Raw genomic sequence first — 18533 nt, 5'->3', positions numbered from 1 at the left:
TTCAGCATGATGCTTACAGGTGTTCCTAATTTGCCCCCCCTCCCCCCCTTTTTTTTTTTTTGATGCTTCTTTGATGTAATATTAAGAAAGAAAACTGGAGTTTTACATTTATCTAAGTATATTACTGAATTGAGGCCTCTGGAAACTGGGCATTCTTGTACTCTGTCTTCATATGCTGTTGGAAGCTTTCAGTCAGACTGAGAGCAGAATTGTTCCTTGACAGCAGATGTGCTAGAAGAGGTAGACTGAGACTGGTGTTAAAAGCTGGGTGTTGCACAAAGTAGATATGCTACTGATGGGGATGCTATAGGGAAGGCTAGCAAACATGTCTTCCTTTTCATTGAGAATTTCAAGGGAGCTTTGTTTTGTTGCCAATATAGAGGCTCTAAGATGTAGTTAGGAGGAGAAGATAAAATTTACTGGGTGTGGTGTTTTTTTTGTTTTTGTTTGCTTTTAAGCTATTGAGATAGGAATTGTCATATGGAAAAAAAACTCTACTCCTTAAGCAGTGATTAGGCTTCAGCTGTTGGAGGACCGTTCAGTGTGAAGCATTGCATTTGGAAGATGCCAGAAGAGAGCAATGAGACTAATGAGTGTTGTAGATAAGATGGCTAATGCCAAAAGAATCAAATGAAAGGTTTAATTCTCTTGCATGGAAGAGAAGATGGAAAAGAAGTTACAGTAGTCATCAAGTCCAGAAAAGGTTGCTGCGAAGAATTGCAGTTTTACTGATTAGCCTTTATAGCCCTGCTGAATTGAATGAGGTAGAGCAATAGTGTTTGGTTACTGCAGTTGCAGAATTAAAAAAAATTGCAATAGTGTGCTCCACTTGGATATTCAGAAAAAAACATTGAATTATTTTGCCTAAAGGATTCTTGTTGTGGAGTACTATTGTCTTAGATTCATCTCTCCCCTACTGTATAAAAATATTAGCTTCCTGGGAGAGTATTATATTCTGTTTTGGTCTGAAGCATTGCTTAACACTAATAAACCTAGGGATTTACTCAGGAAAAACTTGATAGAAACCTCAGTGAAAGCAGTTCTTACTGATATACCTGAGCAAGTCTTAAGTTATTCAGCATCTAGAAATAGAAAGTAGAAGAGAGTGCCATATCTATGTGATCTAAATCTATGTATCTAAATTTCCTTGCCAAAGGGCTTACGTGTCAGCTAATACTTGACTATTTGAGGCTTTCTGGAATTCAGCCATCTCTGATCAGACTGTCAAAAAATGGGGGGAAAAAAGTGTGAAAGAAAAACATGTCAAAGCAAAAAGTGATTGCCACTGATACGAGACAACCATGTGATACTTCCTCCAAATTCTTCTCTTTTGTCTTTTTTACCTGGAGGCAGAGTTTTGTGTACATGTAGTTGGGGAATTCTTCCTAAAAAATAAATAAATTGTCACAACTCATTGTTTTCTGTTTGATTGTCAAACCAAATCTGTGTTTGAAAAATGTTAAAGGATTAACAGGTTAATGGATTGAATTGCATGGAGTGATAATTTTCTTTCCATATCTAGTCAGATATGAATATAAATAGATAGGAAATGAAGCTCAGCTCTCTGTTTTTTGGAGGTTTTTGGTTTTTTATTTTCTCAGTTCTCGCTTCAGATTGTCCCTTTTTAATAGGGAGTTTGCATTGTTTTTGTTTTTGTTTTTTGAAAAAGTACCTCTCTCTTCCAGGTTGCACTCATCTTAACCGGACAAAAAATTTATCATAATCTATTTAGAGATGCATTTCTTTTATTTATAGGTTTTTCCATGGTATTAATTGCTGTTACATGGGAACATATGTGAGCACCTTGCAAATACTAATAGATTTGTCTTCACCAAATCCTGTAAGAAAAAGAATTATAATTTTAATAGTTTTTTATAGATGAGGAACTAAGGTGAAGTGACTTCCTGATCTTCACACAGGATTTCTGCAACATAGTCAGGAATAGAATCCCTACTTTTATGAAACCTTGCTTATACACTCCTATTTCAAACATTCTGTGTAACCTTGATTTCTCTTGTTTACAGGAAAGTAACAGAATCACTAAATTTGGACACCAATAGTATGATATCTCAGTTAATTGTCTTGTATGTCATACTTCTGGAAATAACTACAATAATTGATTTTGGTGTTCCAATAAAGGCATATTGTTCTTCAGCAGTTGATCCTGTGTCTGATTCAGATGAGTCCTAGGAAGCTGAGTGAAATTATGATATATGAAAATAAAGCCAGGAAAATTTATGAACATTTTTATGAAAATAAAGCCAGGATTGCAAGTTCTAGTGTTCGTCATAAATTCCACAGAGCCCTATTCAAGAGTTGAATGTTCAGTGTGGTAGACAAGCACAGTGTCATTTTGACTTCAGTACCAAAAAGTAAATGGCAAAATCCTGGTTATGTCCCCAGTCTTGAAGGTGTGCATTGGGCAACAGGTCTGATTTTTCAGCCTAGAAAAATGGACTTCAGTGTATTGTTTGCCTGTTCTCCGATGGTTTTTTGCCTTTCTTGACAAAGTAACTGTCACATGGAGTTCCTTGCAGGAAAAGAGAGGTAGTGCTTTCCCTGGAACAACTGAACCTGCTCCGAGAGTGGTACCAGTCTACCAGTTTTGGAAGGTGGGGCAGAGCAGCAATACAGCAAGGCATTTAGGAGCCTGCAGCTGAAGGAGAAGCTTCAGAGACAAACCAGGAACAGATTGGATGTCCTTGAAGTAACATCTGCCTGTTATAAAATGGTTGCTGGGATCCCAAGTCAGTATGAAAACTAGGCTCATGTTTAAAATGACACAATTTATTTTCTTCTGAGGTATGAAGTTAGGATCTAGACCGAAGTTCTTGTCTTGCTGTGCGCCTTTAAGATCTGTTGGCTTACATTGAGAGAGAAGGGATTTCAATCCTGACATGCAAGCTTAATTCCTGACTGGGTAGTAGTAGTCTACAGTCTGACTCAGATTACAAAAAGAATGTTAGTATGTATGCATGTGTATGTATACCTCATTGTACCATTCATGAATGTACCTTTTCAATGAATGTTCCAGTTTTTCTTTCAAAAACAAGCAACAACAACAAACCAACAACACAACAGTTAGAACCTGAAATCTATGTATTTCTACCCCTGGATTTGTCTGAATGTGTACACAGGTACAGGGGTTTATAATCTAATTTGCCTGTCAACATGAAGTGGGAGGAAAGTTGCAAGTGTATGTGAAATTGCTTCTAAAACTCCTAAATGCAAAATGTCAAGTGGTGGTACATAACTGGTTTAGGATTGCATAATCACTAGTATGATTAAAGGGACCAGTGCCTTCCTTTTAATACGGCTTTATTTTTCTTCATTTCCAGACAGCTGTGTGTAGTGTGTTGCTTGCTTGAGCTCCAGTTTTCAAATCTTACATCAGTCTGTATGTTAGATGAATGATAACAGTTCTGATTCATCACAGCAATTCTAAGTATTTAGTATTTGTGGTACAGGAGCATGCATCAGACTTTATAACATGTACTGCTGTTCTGCAGACTGAAGAGTAGATGCTGAGCAAATATGAATAGCTAGGATGATAAGAAGATGTTCCATAGGCAACTCTGTGTTAGATTTTTACATACAATTTCTGTACATATATGTTTACTTCTATTACTTGGTTGCCTGCATGTTGTGAGAGTCTGGATAGTGTAGGTGGTAGCACAGACCTAGAAACAAATTATATGTCTCTTTTGAAGTGGGATTAAAAGTAATATACTAGTTATAATGTTCTCCCCCCTGTAGATATCAGATTTAGCTTTATGGTACCTGTTAACTAGAAATTTTCAAACTGAGCAATTTCAGCCTCCTCTCGTGATGATCCTGTGATAGATGGATGAGAATCATTGTCACTGTGTTTGCAATGCGAATTTGAAAAACATTTAACTACCATTACTCCAAATGTCCTGGGCTGAGGTTCAGCTAGTGGAGTGTAAACGTCTGCATATAAGACATCTATCTGTACTCACTTTGAAGTCATTAGAGAGAAATAGGTATTTTGGGTGTGTGATCCTCAGACCATAAGGTGTGTATTTTCTGTAGCTCTGATGAACTGCTCCCTTTTTTTTTCCCACAGATGTAGTTCCATAGAATTCAGTTAGCTAACACCTTTGAAAATAGGATTTTTGCTCTAGGAAGTCTGAAAACTGGAGACTAATTTTGAAAATGCATCCAGGTTCACTCTGTAAATCCAATAAAAATAGTGAATTTTCATTGTGACTAATGGAAAGGCCTCTAATATCCAGCTTTCTCTGAAACTAGGATCTGAACACACTGTTTTTGTTATAAAACTCTGCTTTTTTAAATTCTGTATCTGAACATTTCCCCCTCAGAATTATTCTGATGTATGATCACCTGACATTAATCTTTTGTGTTCAAATGACATACAACTTTCTTTACATGTTAATTTGCTCTATGTTTGCTTTCTTAAACCAATATGATCTAAGAAGTACTGAAACAAGAGAGTATATAAATCAGTGTAGGCCTGAAGTTTTTTGTTAGTTACAGGGAAATAATCAAAAGTGTAGAATAAATCTTGGTTGCTGTCAACTATGAACTATGATTCTCAGACTGTCATAATAAATGGAGAAACCAGGAGCTATGTGACAGCCTCATCAATCTCAGTCTCTTGTTTCTTCAAGTCTTCTTGTTATCTGAGCCTTTTTTTTTTTTTTTTTTTTTAATACTTACTCCCTGGAGCCTCCTCTAATATTAGTCCTGCGACTAATAAGTCACAGTAAAGATTTCTCTGCATGGAACACACAGAAAAATAAAGAATAATCCTCTTAGAGTGTGTAGTTATTAAGTATAAGTTAAATTGTATATGGATGCTCTTCTTTGATCTAACACGGCTGTAGATGGCTGTGTCTTAGTTCATCAAAGTCACAGTTTTATTCTGGGTTGTTCATCTTTACTGTTTTATGTTGTTTGTATTAGCTTCATATCTTTTGTTAATTCATCTCAACTTTCTTAAAAATAGAAAATTTCTAAGCCAGTATGGCCTATGTTGATGTATACCTTGAGATAAATTCTATAAAATATACTAAAATTAACCAGAAGTTTGGGATCCATGCTGTGTGTAGATCTTACTTAAAGCAAGAGAGACCATGTTTTCACCTGAAGGTGTAGGATTTCAGCCTATAATGTATGCATTAGTCCTAGAAATTATGTATAACCAGTGAAAACACTCAATGCATATGGATTACAGAAAAAAAAAAAAAAAAAAAAAAAAAAAAAACACACAGACAAAGCAGAGAGCAGCAAAATTCTCTGATGTCTGATTCCAAATATAGTCACTGTCATTATACTGTGCTCTAGAATGCAATCGGTTCTTGGCAGTGTTCATTTATGATAAGCAGCATGATTTAAACAGTTGAGAAATTAGCCATTGAAAATAATAGCTGCTGCATAATTGCTTGCTGTATTAGAAAAATTTAGACAAATTAGAACAATTTTTTAGACAAAATTATTTTCCAGTAAACTTGAGCATGAGTCGAAAGTTTGGCAGTGAACTTCCTTGTTAGGTAGATTCCAGAGTCTCAGCTTTCTGTAGTACCTGCTTTTGCTGTCTGATAATTTCCATGAATTTCTGTGTTTTAACATTGTCCTTTTGGCTTTAGTGTACAATGTGCAAACTTAAAAGTTTGGATAAGTCCACAAGACAAGATTCTTTTTTACTGCTTACATTAGCTTTTGCAGGCTTAGGTCCAGATCCTTCTTGAGTATTTCAAAATGCTCCTTATGTACATGTTGCTTAGAGAAATTGTGTCAGAGCACAGTAAGTAGTTTTGGATAAAAGAGAGGCAAGAATGAACATGAACTAGCAACTTTTAGTTTGTCTGTATGAAGCCTGTAACTAACAAATAATAGTAATAGTGATTAATTAAAGCGTTAACTAAAATGTCATTGGCCATACTTTATGAGAATAATTGTTTAGAGAATTTGGAGGGTTTAGCAAAAATTTGTTGTTAAGGAGCCTTATAAGGTATGGAAATAAATGTTTGGAAATAATTGGTATGCACTTTCTTAACTAAAACTGGAGCAGACATGAGTTATTGTGCCATAAGAACAGAAAAGAGAGTCAGGGCAAAGCTTTTCCATTCTATCTTTACAAAAGAAAATATTAACTGAAGAGAAAGTTGCTACAGCAGTAAGTGTTGGACTGTAGTATAACCTCCTCAGCAGAGTGATTATACCTTAGTTGAATCTCCACCCTCATGCAGCCCCACCTGGAGTACTGCATCCAGTTTTGGGACTCCCAGCACAAGAAGAGACATGGACCTGATAGAGGAGGTCCAGAGGAGTCCACGAGAATGATCAAGGGGATAGAGCACCTCTCCTGTGAAGAAAGGCTGAGGGAGTTGGGGTTGTTCAGCCTGGAGAAGAGAAAGCTTCAGGGAGACCTTTCAGCAGCCTTGCAGTACCTAAAGGGTTCCTAGAGGAAACCTGGAGAGGGACTCTTTGTCAAGGGGTATAGTAATAGGACAAGGGATAAAGGCTTTAAACTGAATGAGGGTACATTTAGATTAGATATAAGGAATAAATTCTTTACTCTGAGGGTGGTGATGCACTGGCACAGGTTGCCCAGAGAAGCTGTGGATGCCCCATCCCTGGAGGTGTTCAAGGTGAGGTTTGATGAGGCTTTGAGCAACCTGGTGTTGTGGGAGGTGTTCCTGCCCATGGCAGGGGTGTTGGAACCAGATGGTCGTTAAGGTTCCTTCCAACCCAAACCGTTCTGTGATTCTATGGTAAAAACCGAAGAGTTCAAAAGAGTGGAAAGATGTATTTGCTGAATTTATTTAGAAGACAGTGTTATAGACAATCCTTAGCAACAGCTGGGCATCCAGAATTCTGGGAACCTTTTGGGTATACTTTGACTCACATGTTAGTGGGCATGTTTTCATGTCTTTTTTTTTTTCTTCTTATATGAAGAGCTATACAGAAAGGACAAGGTTCTGTTGCACGACTTTGAAAGTTGGCTTTCCCTTAAAATAGAAAAAAAAATAAAATTGTGTAGTCCTTCAAGGAAAAAAAAAGGATTTTTTTAATCTTAGGATGTACTGTAGAGTTTTCTAATTCTTTTCTTGCATTTGCTATTATATCGGACAACGTACTAAGAAGAGAAAACTCATGGGTGATTTTTTTAATTCTTTTAGTGAAATAAGCTTGAATGGGAAAGAAGTACATTTTTATATAAGATTTTTCCTCTCACACAGTTTCTCCAACATAATTTATGTATAAGTATACAGACATCTTGAAAATGAGGTGTTCTGTTTCAGTGTATGTGAATCGTCAAAAATTCCCTAAAGTGATCATTTGAAACTATTCCTAGTGTATGTATATTGTGGCCAGTACAGGCTGAGAAGTTTTCCACTGATAACTCAGACTGTTGTATTAAAGTACCAGAATTCTATTTTTCAGATATGTATTAGCAAATAAAGAGGAACAGTATTTCAGCCTTATCTTCTGAAAAATAGTTTTTGTACTTAAAGGTAAAAAATGGGTACATTAAAGAAGGCTGTAGTGAGGTGGGGGTTGGTCTGTTCTCCCATGTGCCTGGTGACAGGATGAGAGGGAATGGGCTAAAGTTGCACCAGGGGAGGTTTAGGTTGTATATTAGGAAGAACTGCTTTACTGAGAGGGTTGTTAGGCATTCGAATGGGCTGCCCAGGGAAGTGGTGGAGTCACCATCCCTGGTGGTCTTTAAAAGACGTTTAGATGTTGAATTTAGTGATATGGTTTAGCAGAGGACTTGTTAGTGTTAGGTTAGAGGTTGGACTCGATGATCTTGAGGTCTCTTCCAACCTAGACAATTCTATGATTCTGTCATTCTGTGAAAATTGTGAGTATATGCATTGATATATTTAGACTTAAGTGTGGAGATTGAATGATTTCCTTTGAAGAAGCTGAGGAACTTCATTTATTTATTTGTCTTTTTTTTTTTTTTTTTCCAGTTATAACTAAGAAACTGCTTCTGAAATTAGTCAGAGAAGCAATAAAAAAAATTAATATGACAGCAAAGAATGGGTTCTGGATCCTACTGGTGATTTACAGTAACAGGCTTAGAGTTGCATTTACAGGACAGGAAGCCAGACTGGCATGCAAATTAGAAATTGTTTAGGGTTTGATTATATAAGAATAAGCACCCTGGTCCCAATGCATCAAGCCTTTTTGGCACCGACTAGATATGAGTAACAATGTCCACTGCCTGTGCAAGTGCAGCATTTTCTTGAACAGGCCTGAGACTCACTATATGCCATCAGCTGTTCAGTACTTACAATACCCTCTGAAATTCACTGTATAAATATGTCGGAGATACAGATAGCCAAGAAGTCTATTTTACTGAGATGCACTTAGAAAATCGTGGGTCTTTATAATCTCATTAATTGTGAGGGTTCAAATTTAAGAGCAAAACGCCTTAAACCAAATACTATTGCAGCAGATCGAGTGTATTGCAGGAAAACTGAACCACTATTTCCACCTCAGATACAGATTTGTCTGTGTTTATGGTTGCCTTAAGTGGTAGTTTCAATAGATTAAGTAGATTATTACAAAAACTGTTGGAGCAACATTAAAAAATTCCTTAGGTTCATTACCCATAAGAGGCATCTGTTACAGCCATACTTAGAGCGTGTATGTACTGTGAAGTTTAAGGAATACCACCATGTTTCACAAAGCAGCTGCAGGAAAGAAAGATTTTGAGCATTTCTTTTCAAGTTCTGTGGATCTGTTAACTGCACACAAATAAGAAACCTACTCTGTGGGTGTTCAGGTGATAGGTGATTGTAGCCCATTAAGAGGTGGGGTTCTTCAGGAGAGGTCATGGGCATGCGTTTGGTGTTGTACCACTGCACATAAGAGAAGAGTGGTTCTAGGGAAACCTTGTGTTTTACAATATTCATTTATCATTTTAGAATGGTTTGTGTATTCATCATCAAAAGTGTCCTTGTGATTACTTATTCGTGTTTCTCTTTTCTGTAAAATGTCCTTTATTTATCAAGGAAAGGCATTCTTTTCTTACCTTTTTTTTACCTTTTTTTTTTTTTTTTTTTTTTTTTTAAATTTCAACTCTGGTAAACATTAAACATTAAAAAAATAATAATTTCAACTCTGGTAAACATTAAAAAAAAAAAAAAAGAATTTTATTTTTTTGGAAAAAAAAGTGGACTTCTTCTCAGCAAAAGCTTCCTTGAAGGTTACTGAAACCACAGTAGTGAAGTACTGGATTCATGGGCTTGGTATTCGTTTTTCCTTTGCCACATTTTTCCATTTCTTTCTGAAGGAAGGGAACAAAAAGCAGAATTCTAGTGTCATGTGCAAATGGTAGAAAATTTGAGTCATGCTTTTAAATTCTTGTTAAAGTCTGATGTCAAATCTCCTGGAGATACAAATGTTGTGTATGTAGGTAGTGGTTTCTTTCTTCTAATATTTCCCTTTGTTTTCTCATATAAAGTTGGCGTAAGAAAGATGGTTTAGCAATTATTTAAATTAATGATCCCTGTTCTCATAGCCCCCTCAGCTGATGCCATGTATTAACTTTCCTACCTTGACATGTCACTACTTGTGTGAGCATTCCAGCAGGAACACCTGCCTGCAGCATCTTACCTGATACCACTTCCTCAGGTCCTGCATGGCAGATTTACTCTTTGGGCTTCCACAGCTATCTTGAAATCATATCTTCCAAGACACCCACTCCAACAGAGTATCATGGTGCTTGAGGGGAATGGAATAGAGAAATGAGAACACTTGCCAACTGTTGCTGTCATTAACATTAATTTCTAGAAATGGGCACTTGTTTTAAACACGATGTACTGAAGTCATTTGAATTATCTTTGTAATACTATTTGTGTATAGCTGTGCTTTGTAGATTGAAATAGACCAGGTAGACCATACAAGGCTGAGGGGTATTGGTAAGATCACAAAACATATGAAAAAGGCAAGTAGGAAATGAATATTAACTGTATATTACAATAATGGCATTAGGAGACATTCATTCAGACTATGAAACGTGTTTGAAAGAAAAAGAAGTCTTCTTTCAACTCAATTAAATTGTACCATCATGCTAGGTTCAGAAGAGATTGGAAAAATTAATACAGGAAAGGTCCACCAGTGGCAATGGCATGGCTAGTGGTTTAGGAAGGCTAACAGGTATGTGATCACAGGAAGCAGGAGGGCATGTCAGTAATGATTCTGTTCCATGTGTATAGTCTTTCCTGAATATCCACTACAAGGCAATGTGAAAGATAGGATGTTGGGCTAGATGTTCTTTTTTTATTATTATTATAACAGCTGTTACTGTAGTAAATCCAGGAATGTGATTTTTGAGATTTTCACCCTTTTTTGGTTAGAAATATTCAGAATATAACGATTTTTTAAATTCCAAAATTGCATATTTGTATTTTCTGAGCTTGACATTGCTGATAATTTCTTTTACATATACAGTATATCCTTAGTGGTGTTTAGTTTCTAACTTGAGAAAAGTATGCAGTAATGCTGTCAAGAGTTCATCTCTCTGTCACAGTGTTCTACAATGGGTAAAATAGGCTGCTTAGAAAAATCTTCAATGAATTTCAAAGAATAGCTTAGAGTAAAATGTACAGGATGGGTTCCCTGGATCATGAGTCAAAGTCCTGTTTTCAGAAGTCTCCAAAGAATGTTAATGCAATGGTAAGTGAATTGTTCTGTCACTCCTAAATGCTTTGGAGACTTCAAGGATGACTCGGATTTCTGAGGGGCTTGAGTGCTTACAAGAATGCTCACATGAAAGAAAAATGCCAGAAGGAAGGAAGAGAAGATCATGGGAGGAATTGGACAGTGAACATACTGTTCATACCGTTCACTTGTCATTTGACTCTGTATACCATTTCCACTTTTGTGTCTTCCTGCTTGTGGTTTTGGTTTTGGGTACCCTTAGCAGACCTTTCTCCCTCATATCCAAATAGGACACATGGTCAGAATAGCTTCCTTAGGGCAGATACTGAAGGAAGTTCTGAGCCAGATCAAGGTGAAATACCAGTGGAGCATGTTTGAAGTGTTCATCAGATAAGTTAAATGAGAAACTAAAAGCATTTGTTTATGTAATAAATAAAACATCCATCTTTATCATCTGTAATGTCTCCTACTCTTCGATACTGTTCCACACTACCATTCTCTTAGAGGATCTCATGTTACAGAACACAAGTTTGATTATGTGAAGGCAGTGGGCCAAAAAGCTAGAGGTCTTATGCAAATTCAGGTATGCATTAATTTGCATCATACTTCTGATATATAGATGTATCTCTCTATATATGTATGTATATGTATAAATGCATCCGTTATCTTTCCCTTTTATTTGAAAGATACTTCTTTCCCAGCCCCTCCCTAATCTGGATTTTCCCTTATTCCTTGATGATGGCTAGCCAATTTGAAATTCAGGTCCCAATCTCCTTTGAAAAACAGGTTTCTCACACTGATCTATCCCCTGTATAAGTGATTCTAGCCGTTGTGCTGGTAGTCATTTTATCTATTTAGGTATGTTAGTAAGGAGCAGTTAAGGGCTGTGGAAACTGAGCATCTATTTCTAGATACTTTCAATGATTATCAATGATTGCCTTTGGTGGAGACAATCACAGGGCAGGTCTTTGTGAGGAATGTTACAGCTCAGGTGAGGACCTTTTTCCATCTTTTTGTGAGTCTAGATTACATGTGTTTGCAGAAACCTTGCTCCAGGTTCCCCTTTGGGATCAGCAGTAAGATTTTGAGGTTCAACTATCCTATAAGCTGTAGATATGGAATCATCACAATGTCAGGTGGTGAGCCTACATGTAGACATGTAGAGCCTCCAAAACCGGAGCCAGAGGAGCTTTATTGAAAAACTGACTTGTTATTTTAGTGTTTATGTGGAACTTAATCTCTAGAATGTCTGGTCCAAAATGCAATCTCACATTTGCTGCATTACTGGTGTTTACATGTTCAACTGGGCAACTTGAGCTGCACTGAACTGGAGTTGCACAATGAAAGAAAATAAAAACATCTTTGGCAGCTCTTTCATTTCTAAGTTTTGAAGATATACAAATAATTGGTGTTTTGTTTTGTTTTGTTTTTTTTATTCCAGCGTAAGAATCTGAGGGTTGGTGGTAAATTGAGCTGTCTCTACAAAAGTGGTAAATCACCAGCCTTTACTATCAAGAGCAGACAATAATGTTTATAAAATCATTGCGTTTGTTTCAGGTTATTCATCAGAGCTGGAAGACAATTGTTCAACTTGCTTTGTGATACTATAAACAATGCTTGAAAGGCTGTATGCTTTGTAGCAAAATTTTAAGGTTTGTACAATTACCAACTGAGACTTTTTCCTTCAGGAAGTTTTCGACTAATCTTCCAGAGAGGTGAATCTAGATTGCAGTATGCTGTTTTGAAGGAACAAGTTTGAGTTGGCACTAATAGGGCAGCAAAGCCTGCCGATTTACAGATGAAAATTCTTACAGAGTTGTCCTTCTCATACTGCAGTAAGCAAGGAACGTCTTCACTTTTCCTTTTCTTAGGCTCTCCCAAACTACTCTGATGGGGTTATGAAATAGGTTTGGATCTGGAAAAGGCTAAGAACTGTGGGCAGGGAGGATGTTGACACAGGAAATGTGAGGCAATAGTGCTTAAATAAAATGAAACAAAATAAATGAAAAGGACTGTCTATGTACTTGCATTGCAATTCAAGACACGAGTAGACAGTCTGGTTTCTGTGGGTATTGCTGTAATTACCTTAGAGCTTTCCTTCTCTGTGAAAAAATACTTGAGTTTCTGTCATCTACATGAAGTGTGAGTAGCACAAACAGCAATAGCCGGCTTAGTTGCGCAAGCTGCTAGGTTAAGTTCCTACATTAGTTACCAGCTATGTTTCTCCAGCTTTTCTGAGCTCCCTGGCCTTGCCTGGTAGAGCACTGGCAAAAGCAGTTAGGTTTTACTTTAGTGTACTGTGGCCAGTCCTGCAGCAATTAGTTTCTGAAGGAGCTGTGCTAGCTCTTCTGAGGCTCTCAGTGTTGTGAATCTGTTTTTTGTTGTTGTAGTTTTTGGTTTTAGCTTTGGTGTGTGTTTTTTTTCCCCTTTCCCAAAAAAAATGAAAACAAAACATAACACCAAATTGTTTGCTGACATGTTGGCACATATGGTAGAATAACTAACTGGTGGCAGCATGTCTATTAAAAAAAAAAAAAAAGAAAAACACGGATTTCTCAGGTGGCAAGTTTCTTTTATCCAAACAGAAAACAGAAAATGGATATGATACACCTCTTATGAGCAAACAGGAGAGTTTCAAGGTTGAAAATGGGTCAGACATCTTTTAGTGGCAGTGTTTTCCCAATGCTGAAACACATGTTTCTGTCAAATGCAACAGCATAAAAACTTTTTATGCCAAAGGGAGGTGATTGGAGCCCGGGGGGGTAGGCAGTGACTCTCAAAACAGCCAGTAGCTAATGCTGCCTTTGTGGTTTTATATATATGCCTATTAAAATGACAGTACAGAAATGGAACATTTAGATTTAAGAAGCCTTCTTTTCATTAACCAACTGTAAACAAACTGACAAAGTAGGGAGTTATGACTCCAGTAATTGAAACATGCTGTTCTGTTCAAGACCAGAACTCTGTAAAGACTCTTTTTACCTAATAATGCCCTTTGTGTTTGCCTGCTACCCCTGATAGAAATTCTGTATGCCTGAAGTATGTCTTTCCAAGCAGAGTGGGAATGACAGAGTGCAACACCGCACTTGGCAGATGGGGTTGCAGCCTTTCTAGAACATTAACATTTAGAACATTTATTGCAGATTGGAAATTAATTTGCAGCTCAAAATGCATGGAGACTTTGCAGAGACTCCTTTGATCTGTTATTTATTTATTTATTTATTGTTATTTTAACTATAATCCTGGGATGCAGGAAAAATAATTAGATGGATTAATTTAGATTAACTGTGATGGAGTCTGGGTAGTTTTGATTAGCTTAATTTTCAGTATGCCTTTTTATGGATTCCCTGCTCTTCCATATGTTTGTTCTGAATCTTTATATAACCTTGCTTTTCCTTTTCCTTCTCTCCTAGATGTCGATGAGTGTCAGGATAACAATGGAGGGTGCCAGCAGATATGTGTAAATACTATGGGCAGCTACGAATGTCAGTGCAAAGAAGGCTTTTTTCTGAGTGATAACCAGCACACCTGTATTCATCGCTCCATTGGTAAGTTTATAGAAATCAGTTCAAGCAGAAAGTGCTTTGAGAGGGTTACAAAAAATCATTTCACTGGTTGGTTGGAATCGGTCAATTCCTCTGTTACCCAAACTTGTACCACAACCATAAATAAAGCAAAGGAAAAGGCTTCCATATGAAGTAGAAATTATACATGGTTCAAACACTGGGCTTTTGGGACAGGCAGAGAAGAGATTTTCAAATGGCAACTTTCTGCTTCTGACTTTAAAGACTCAAAAACTTCTCATCTGTTTATTGCATAATAGTTCACGTGTCTTTTACCTTAGAGAGGGTGATACCTTAAATCAAAATTAACAGCTTAAAATGAAAAGCTTGTTGCTTCTGGAAGCTATGTTGTTGTGGTTTTGGTTTGTTGTGTTTGTGTTGTTTTTGTTTTTTTTGTTTGTTTGTTTGTTTTTTGCCAGTCATGTAATGTATTGCTTTATTGCAGACGTGATGGCTGATACTATACCGACACATCATTTTTCTTTGGTTCTGTACTGTGTCTGGGGTGGATTAGAAAACTGCTTCTCTGTTGCCTGTGCATTAGCAGCAGAAATAAGGAATCCCTGCAGAACTGTGGTCCTTGTGGCTGCTGATTTTGACTAGAATAAGCAGCTCTCCCTTTTCTATACATGTCAGACATGGAAGACAAGTTTGAGTGGAAAGGGAGAAAAGAAAACAGCATAGCTATAAATCTTTGCAATTAAGTGGATTCTTTATGTGTTATTCAGACTTCTGGTGACCCTGGCAGCAATGGGATTATATGCTAGCAAACTCATTTACCTATAGGCAATACAGAATGACAAAGTAGAATCATAGAATCATAGAATCATAGAATATCCTGAGTTGGAAGGGACCCTTAAGGATCATCAAGTCCAACTCTTGACACCGCACAGGTCTACCCAAAAGTTCAGACCATGTGACTAAGCGCACAGTCCAATCTCTTCTTAAATTCAGTCAGGCTCGGTGCAGTGACCACTTCCCTGGGGAGCCTGTTCCAGTGTGCAACCACTCTCTCTGTGAAGAACTTCCTCCTGATGTCAAGCCTAAACTTCCCCTGCCTCAGCTTAACCCCGTTCCCGCGGGTCCTGTCGCTGATGTTAAGGGAGAAAAGGTCTCCTGCCTCTCGACACCCCCTTACGAGGAAGTTGTAGACTGTGATGAGGTCTCCCCTCAGCCTCCTCTTCTCCAGGCTGAACAGGCCCAGTGCCCTCAGCCGTTCCTCGTACGTCTTCCCTTCCAGGCCTTTCACCATCTTCGTAGCCCTCCTCTGGACACTCTCCAACAGTTTCATGTCCTTTTTATACTGTGGTGCCCAGAACTGCACACAGTACTCGAGGTGAGGCCGCACCAGCGCAGAGTAGAGCAGGACAATCACCTCCCTCGACCTACTAGCGATGCCGTGCTTGATGCACCCCAGGACACGGTTGGCCCTCCTGGCTGCCAGGGCACACTGCTGGCTCATATTCAACTTGCTGTCTACCACGACCCCCAGATCCCTCTCTTCTAGGCTGCTCTCCAGCGTCTCATCGCCCAGTCTGTACGTGCAGCCAGGGTTTCCCCGTCCCAGGTGCAGGACCCGGCACTTGCTCTTATTGAACTTCATGCGGTTGGCGATCGCCCAGCTCTCCAACCTATCCAGATCCCTCTGCAAGGCCTTTCCACCCTCAACAGAGTCCACAACTCCTCCAAGTTTGGTGTCATCGGCAAACTTGCTCAAAATACCTTCTATTCCTACATCCAGATCGTTTATAAAAATATTGAAAAGTACCGGCCCTAAAATGGAGCCTTGAGGGACCCCACTAGTGACCGCCCGCCAGCCTGACGCAGCGCCATTCACCATAACCCTTTGGGCCCTGCCCGTTAGCCAATTGCTCACCCATCGTATGATGTTTTTATTTAGCTGTATGGTGGACATTTTGTCCAGTAGGATCCTATGGGAAACCGTGTCAAAAGCCTTGCTGAAGTCCAAAAAAATCACATCAGCTGGTTTCCCTTGGTCCACCATACGGGTGATCTTATCATAAAAGGAAATCAGGTTAGTTAGGCAGGACCTGCCCTTCACAAACCCATGCTGGCTGGGACCAATGACTGCTTTGTCCCCCAGGTGCGCCTCAGTAAGTTCGAGAACCATCTTCTCCATGATTTTACCAGGCACTGGCGTGAGACTGACAGGCCTGTAATTGCTAGGGTCTTCTTTCTGACCCTTCTTGAAAATCGGCACAACATTTGCCAGCTTCCAGTCTACCGGGACCTCTCCAGACTCCCAGGATCGTTGAAAAATAATTGAGAGAGGTTCCGCGATGACGTCCGCCAGCTCTTTCAGCACCCGGGGATGAATCCCATCCGGACCCATGGACTTGTAGGGATCCAGGTGGAGTAGCAAATCCCGCACACGTTCAGGGTCGGTTGGGAGTTTGTCATCCCCACCGTCCCAGTCCTCCAGCTCAGGGCACGCTGGGTCCCGAAGCCCATCATCGGCATTGAAGACAGAGGCAAAGAAGGCGTTAAGCGTCTCTGCTTTGCCTATGTCATCGTCTGTGAGAAGACCTTCCCTATCAAGGAGCGGCCCTACGTATTCTTTAGTTCTCCTTTTTCCATTCACATATCTAAAAAGACCCTTTTTATTTTCTCTCACAGACACAGCCAGCTTCAACTCTAGGTGTGCTTTAGCCACACGAATTTTCTTCCTACAAACACGAACAGCATCCCTGTATTCTTTCCATGTCACCTGGCCCTCCTTCCAGTAGCAAAACACTCTCTGTTTCCGCCTAATCTCCATAAGAATGTTCCTGGTCAGCCACGCCGGCCTCCTGCCGCGCCTGCCTGACTTGCGGTATTTAGGAATTGCCTGGTCTTGTGCTTCTAGGAGGCATCGCTTAAAGAGTGACCAGCACTGTTGGACATCAAGGCCTTCAAGAGCAGCTTCCCAGGGGACCTTGCTGACTAGTTCCCTGAGCAGCCTGAAGTCCGCCTTCCCCATATCTAGGGATGAGGTTTTGGTGGCACTTTTCCTTCTGTCACCGTAAATTTTGAACTCAACCACTTCATGGTCGCTATGACCGAGGCGGCCACCAATCACCACATCTCCCACCAGACCCTCTCTGTTTTCCAGCAACAGGTCAAGGAGGGCGCCTTTCCTAGTTGGCTCCGTTAGCACCTGCACCAAGAAGTTATCATCTAGGTGCTTCATGAACCTCCTGGACTTGCTCGTGTCAGCCGTGTGGCACTCCCAGTTAACGTCTGGCAAGTTGAAGTCCCCCATAAGGACAAGGGGAGTTAATCTCAAGGCCTCTCTTAGTTCTGTAAAGAATAATTTATCGGCGCTATCGTCCTGTCCAGGCGGTCTGTAATAGACTCCCACAACGAGATCCCCTTTATTCGTTCGTCCTTTGATCCTTACCCAGAGGCTCTCAACTTTGCCATCGCCGACCTGAAGTTCCACACAGTCCAGCCCCTGCTTCACATACATCGCCACCCCACCACCTCGCTTACCCTGCCTGTCCCTCCTGAAGAGCCTGTAACCATCTATCGCAACACCCCAGTCACAGGACTCATCCCACCAGGTTTCGCTTATGCCGATGATGTCGTAGTTGCGGGACTGGGCCAGGACTTCTAGCTCATCCATTTTATTCCTCATACTGCGTGCATTCGTGTAGAAGCATTTCAGGTGCGTCTCCTTACACTCAGCACCTTGTGGATCTAACCGAAGGACCCCACTGGCACACAGCCCCTCTGATTCTAGCGTACTTAGGTCTTCACCGGCGTGCCTGGTTTTAGCCCCTTCCCCCTTCGACTCTAGTTTAAAGCCCTATCTATCAGCCCTGCCAACTCCTGACCAAAGATCCTTACCCCTCTCCGAGAGAGGCCCATCCCATTCGGTGCCATCAGGCCCGGCGTAGCATAGACCTTCCCGTGGTCAAAGAACTCAAAGTTCTGCCAGTCACACCAGTCTCGAAGCCACGAGTTTATGCGAACAGCACGCCTTTCAGCTTCGATCCCCCCTATCGGAAGGACAGAGGCAAACACAACCTGTGCGCCTGAACCTCTAAGTTGTCGCCCCAAATCCCTAAAGTCTCTTTTGATCGCCTCCGGACTTCTCTTTGCTACTTCATCGCTACCAGCCTGAAAGACCAGTAGCGGGTAGTAGTCAGTGGGCCGTACCAGGCACTTGACTTTCTTGGCAACGTCCCTGACCCTGGCCCCAGGGAGGCAGCAGACTTCCCTACGGGTAGGGTCAGGCCGACAAATAGGGCCCTCTGTTCCCCTAAGGACAGAGTCTCCCACAACAATCACCCTCCTGTCTTTCTT

General features: G+C 39.9%; 1 protein-coding gene across 8 annotated transcripts in view; it reads left to right on the top strand.

Moving 5' to 3' along the window:
- The window catches only part of SCUBE1 (signal peptide, CUB domain and EGF like domain containing 1), a 255507-nt gene that overhangs the window by 68446 nt on the left and 168528 nt on the right, over positions 1-18533 (top strand). For all 8 annotated transcript variants that reach the window (XM_068656700.1, XM_068656690.1, XM_068656671.1 and 5 more), the window contains one exon: positions 14076-14210. In XM_068656700.1, the coding sequence (XP_068512801.1) occupies positions 14076-14210 (135 nt within the window). The remainder of the gene's footprint in view (positions 1-14075; positions 14211-18533) is intronic.

Source organism: Anas acuta, chromosome 1, assembly GCF_963932015.1.
Source record: "Anas acuta chromosome 1, bAnaAcu1.1, whole genome shotgun sequence".
NCBI lineage: Eukaryota > Metazoa > Chordata > Aves > Anseriformes > Anatidae > Anas > Anas acuta.
Note: the sequence above shows the minus strand (reverse complement) of the source record. Positions and strands in the feature narration are given on the sequence as shown.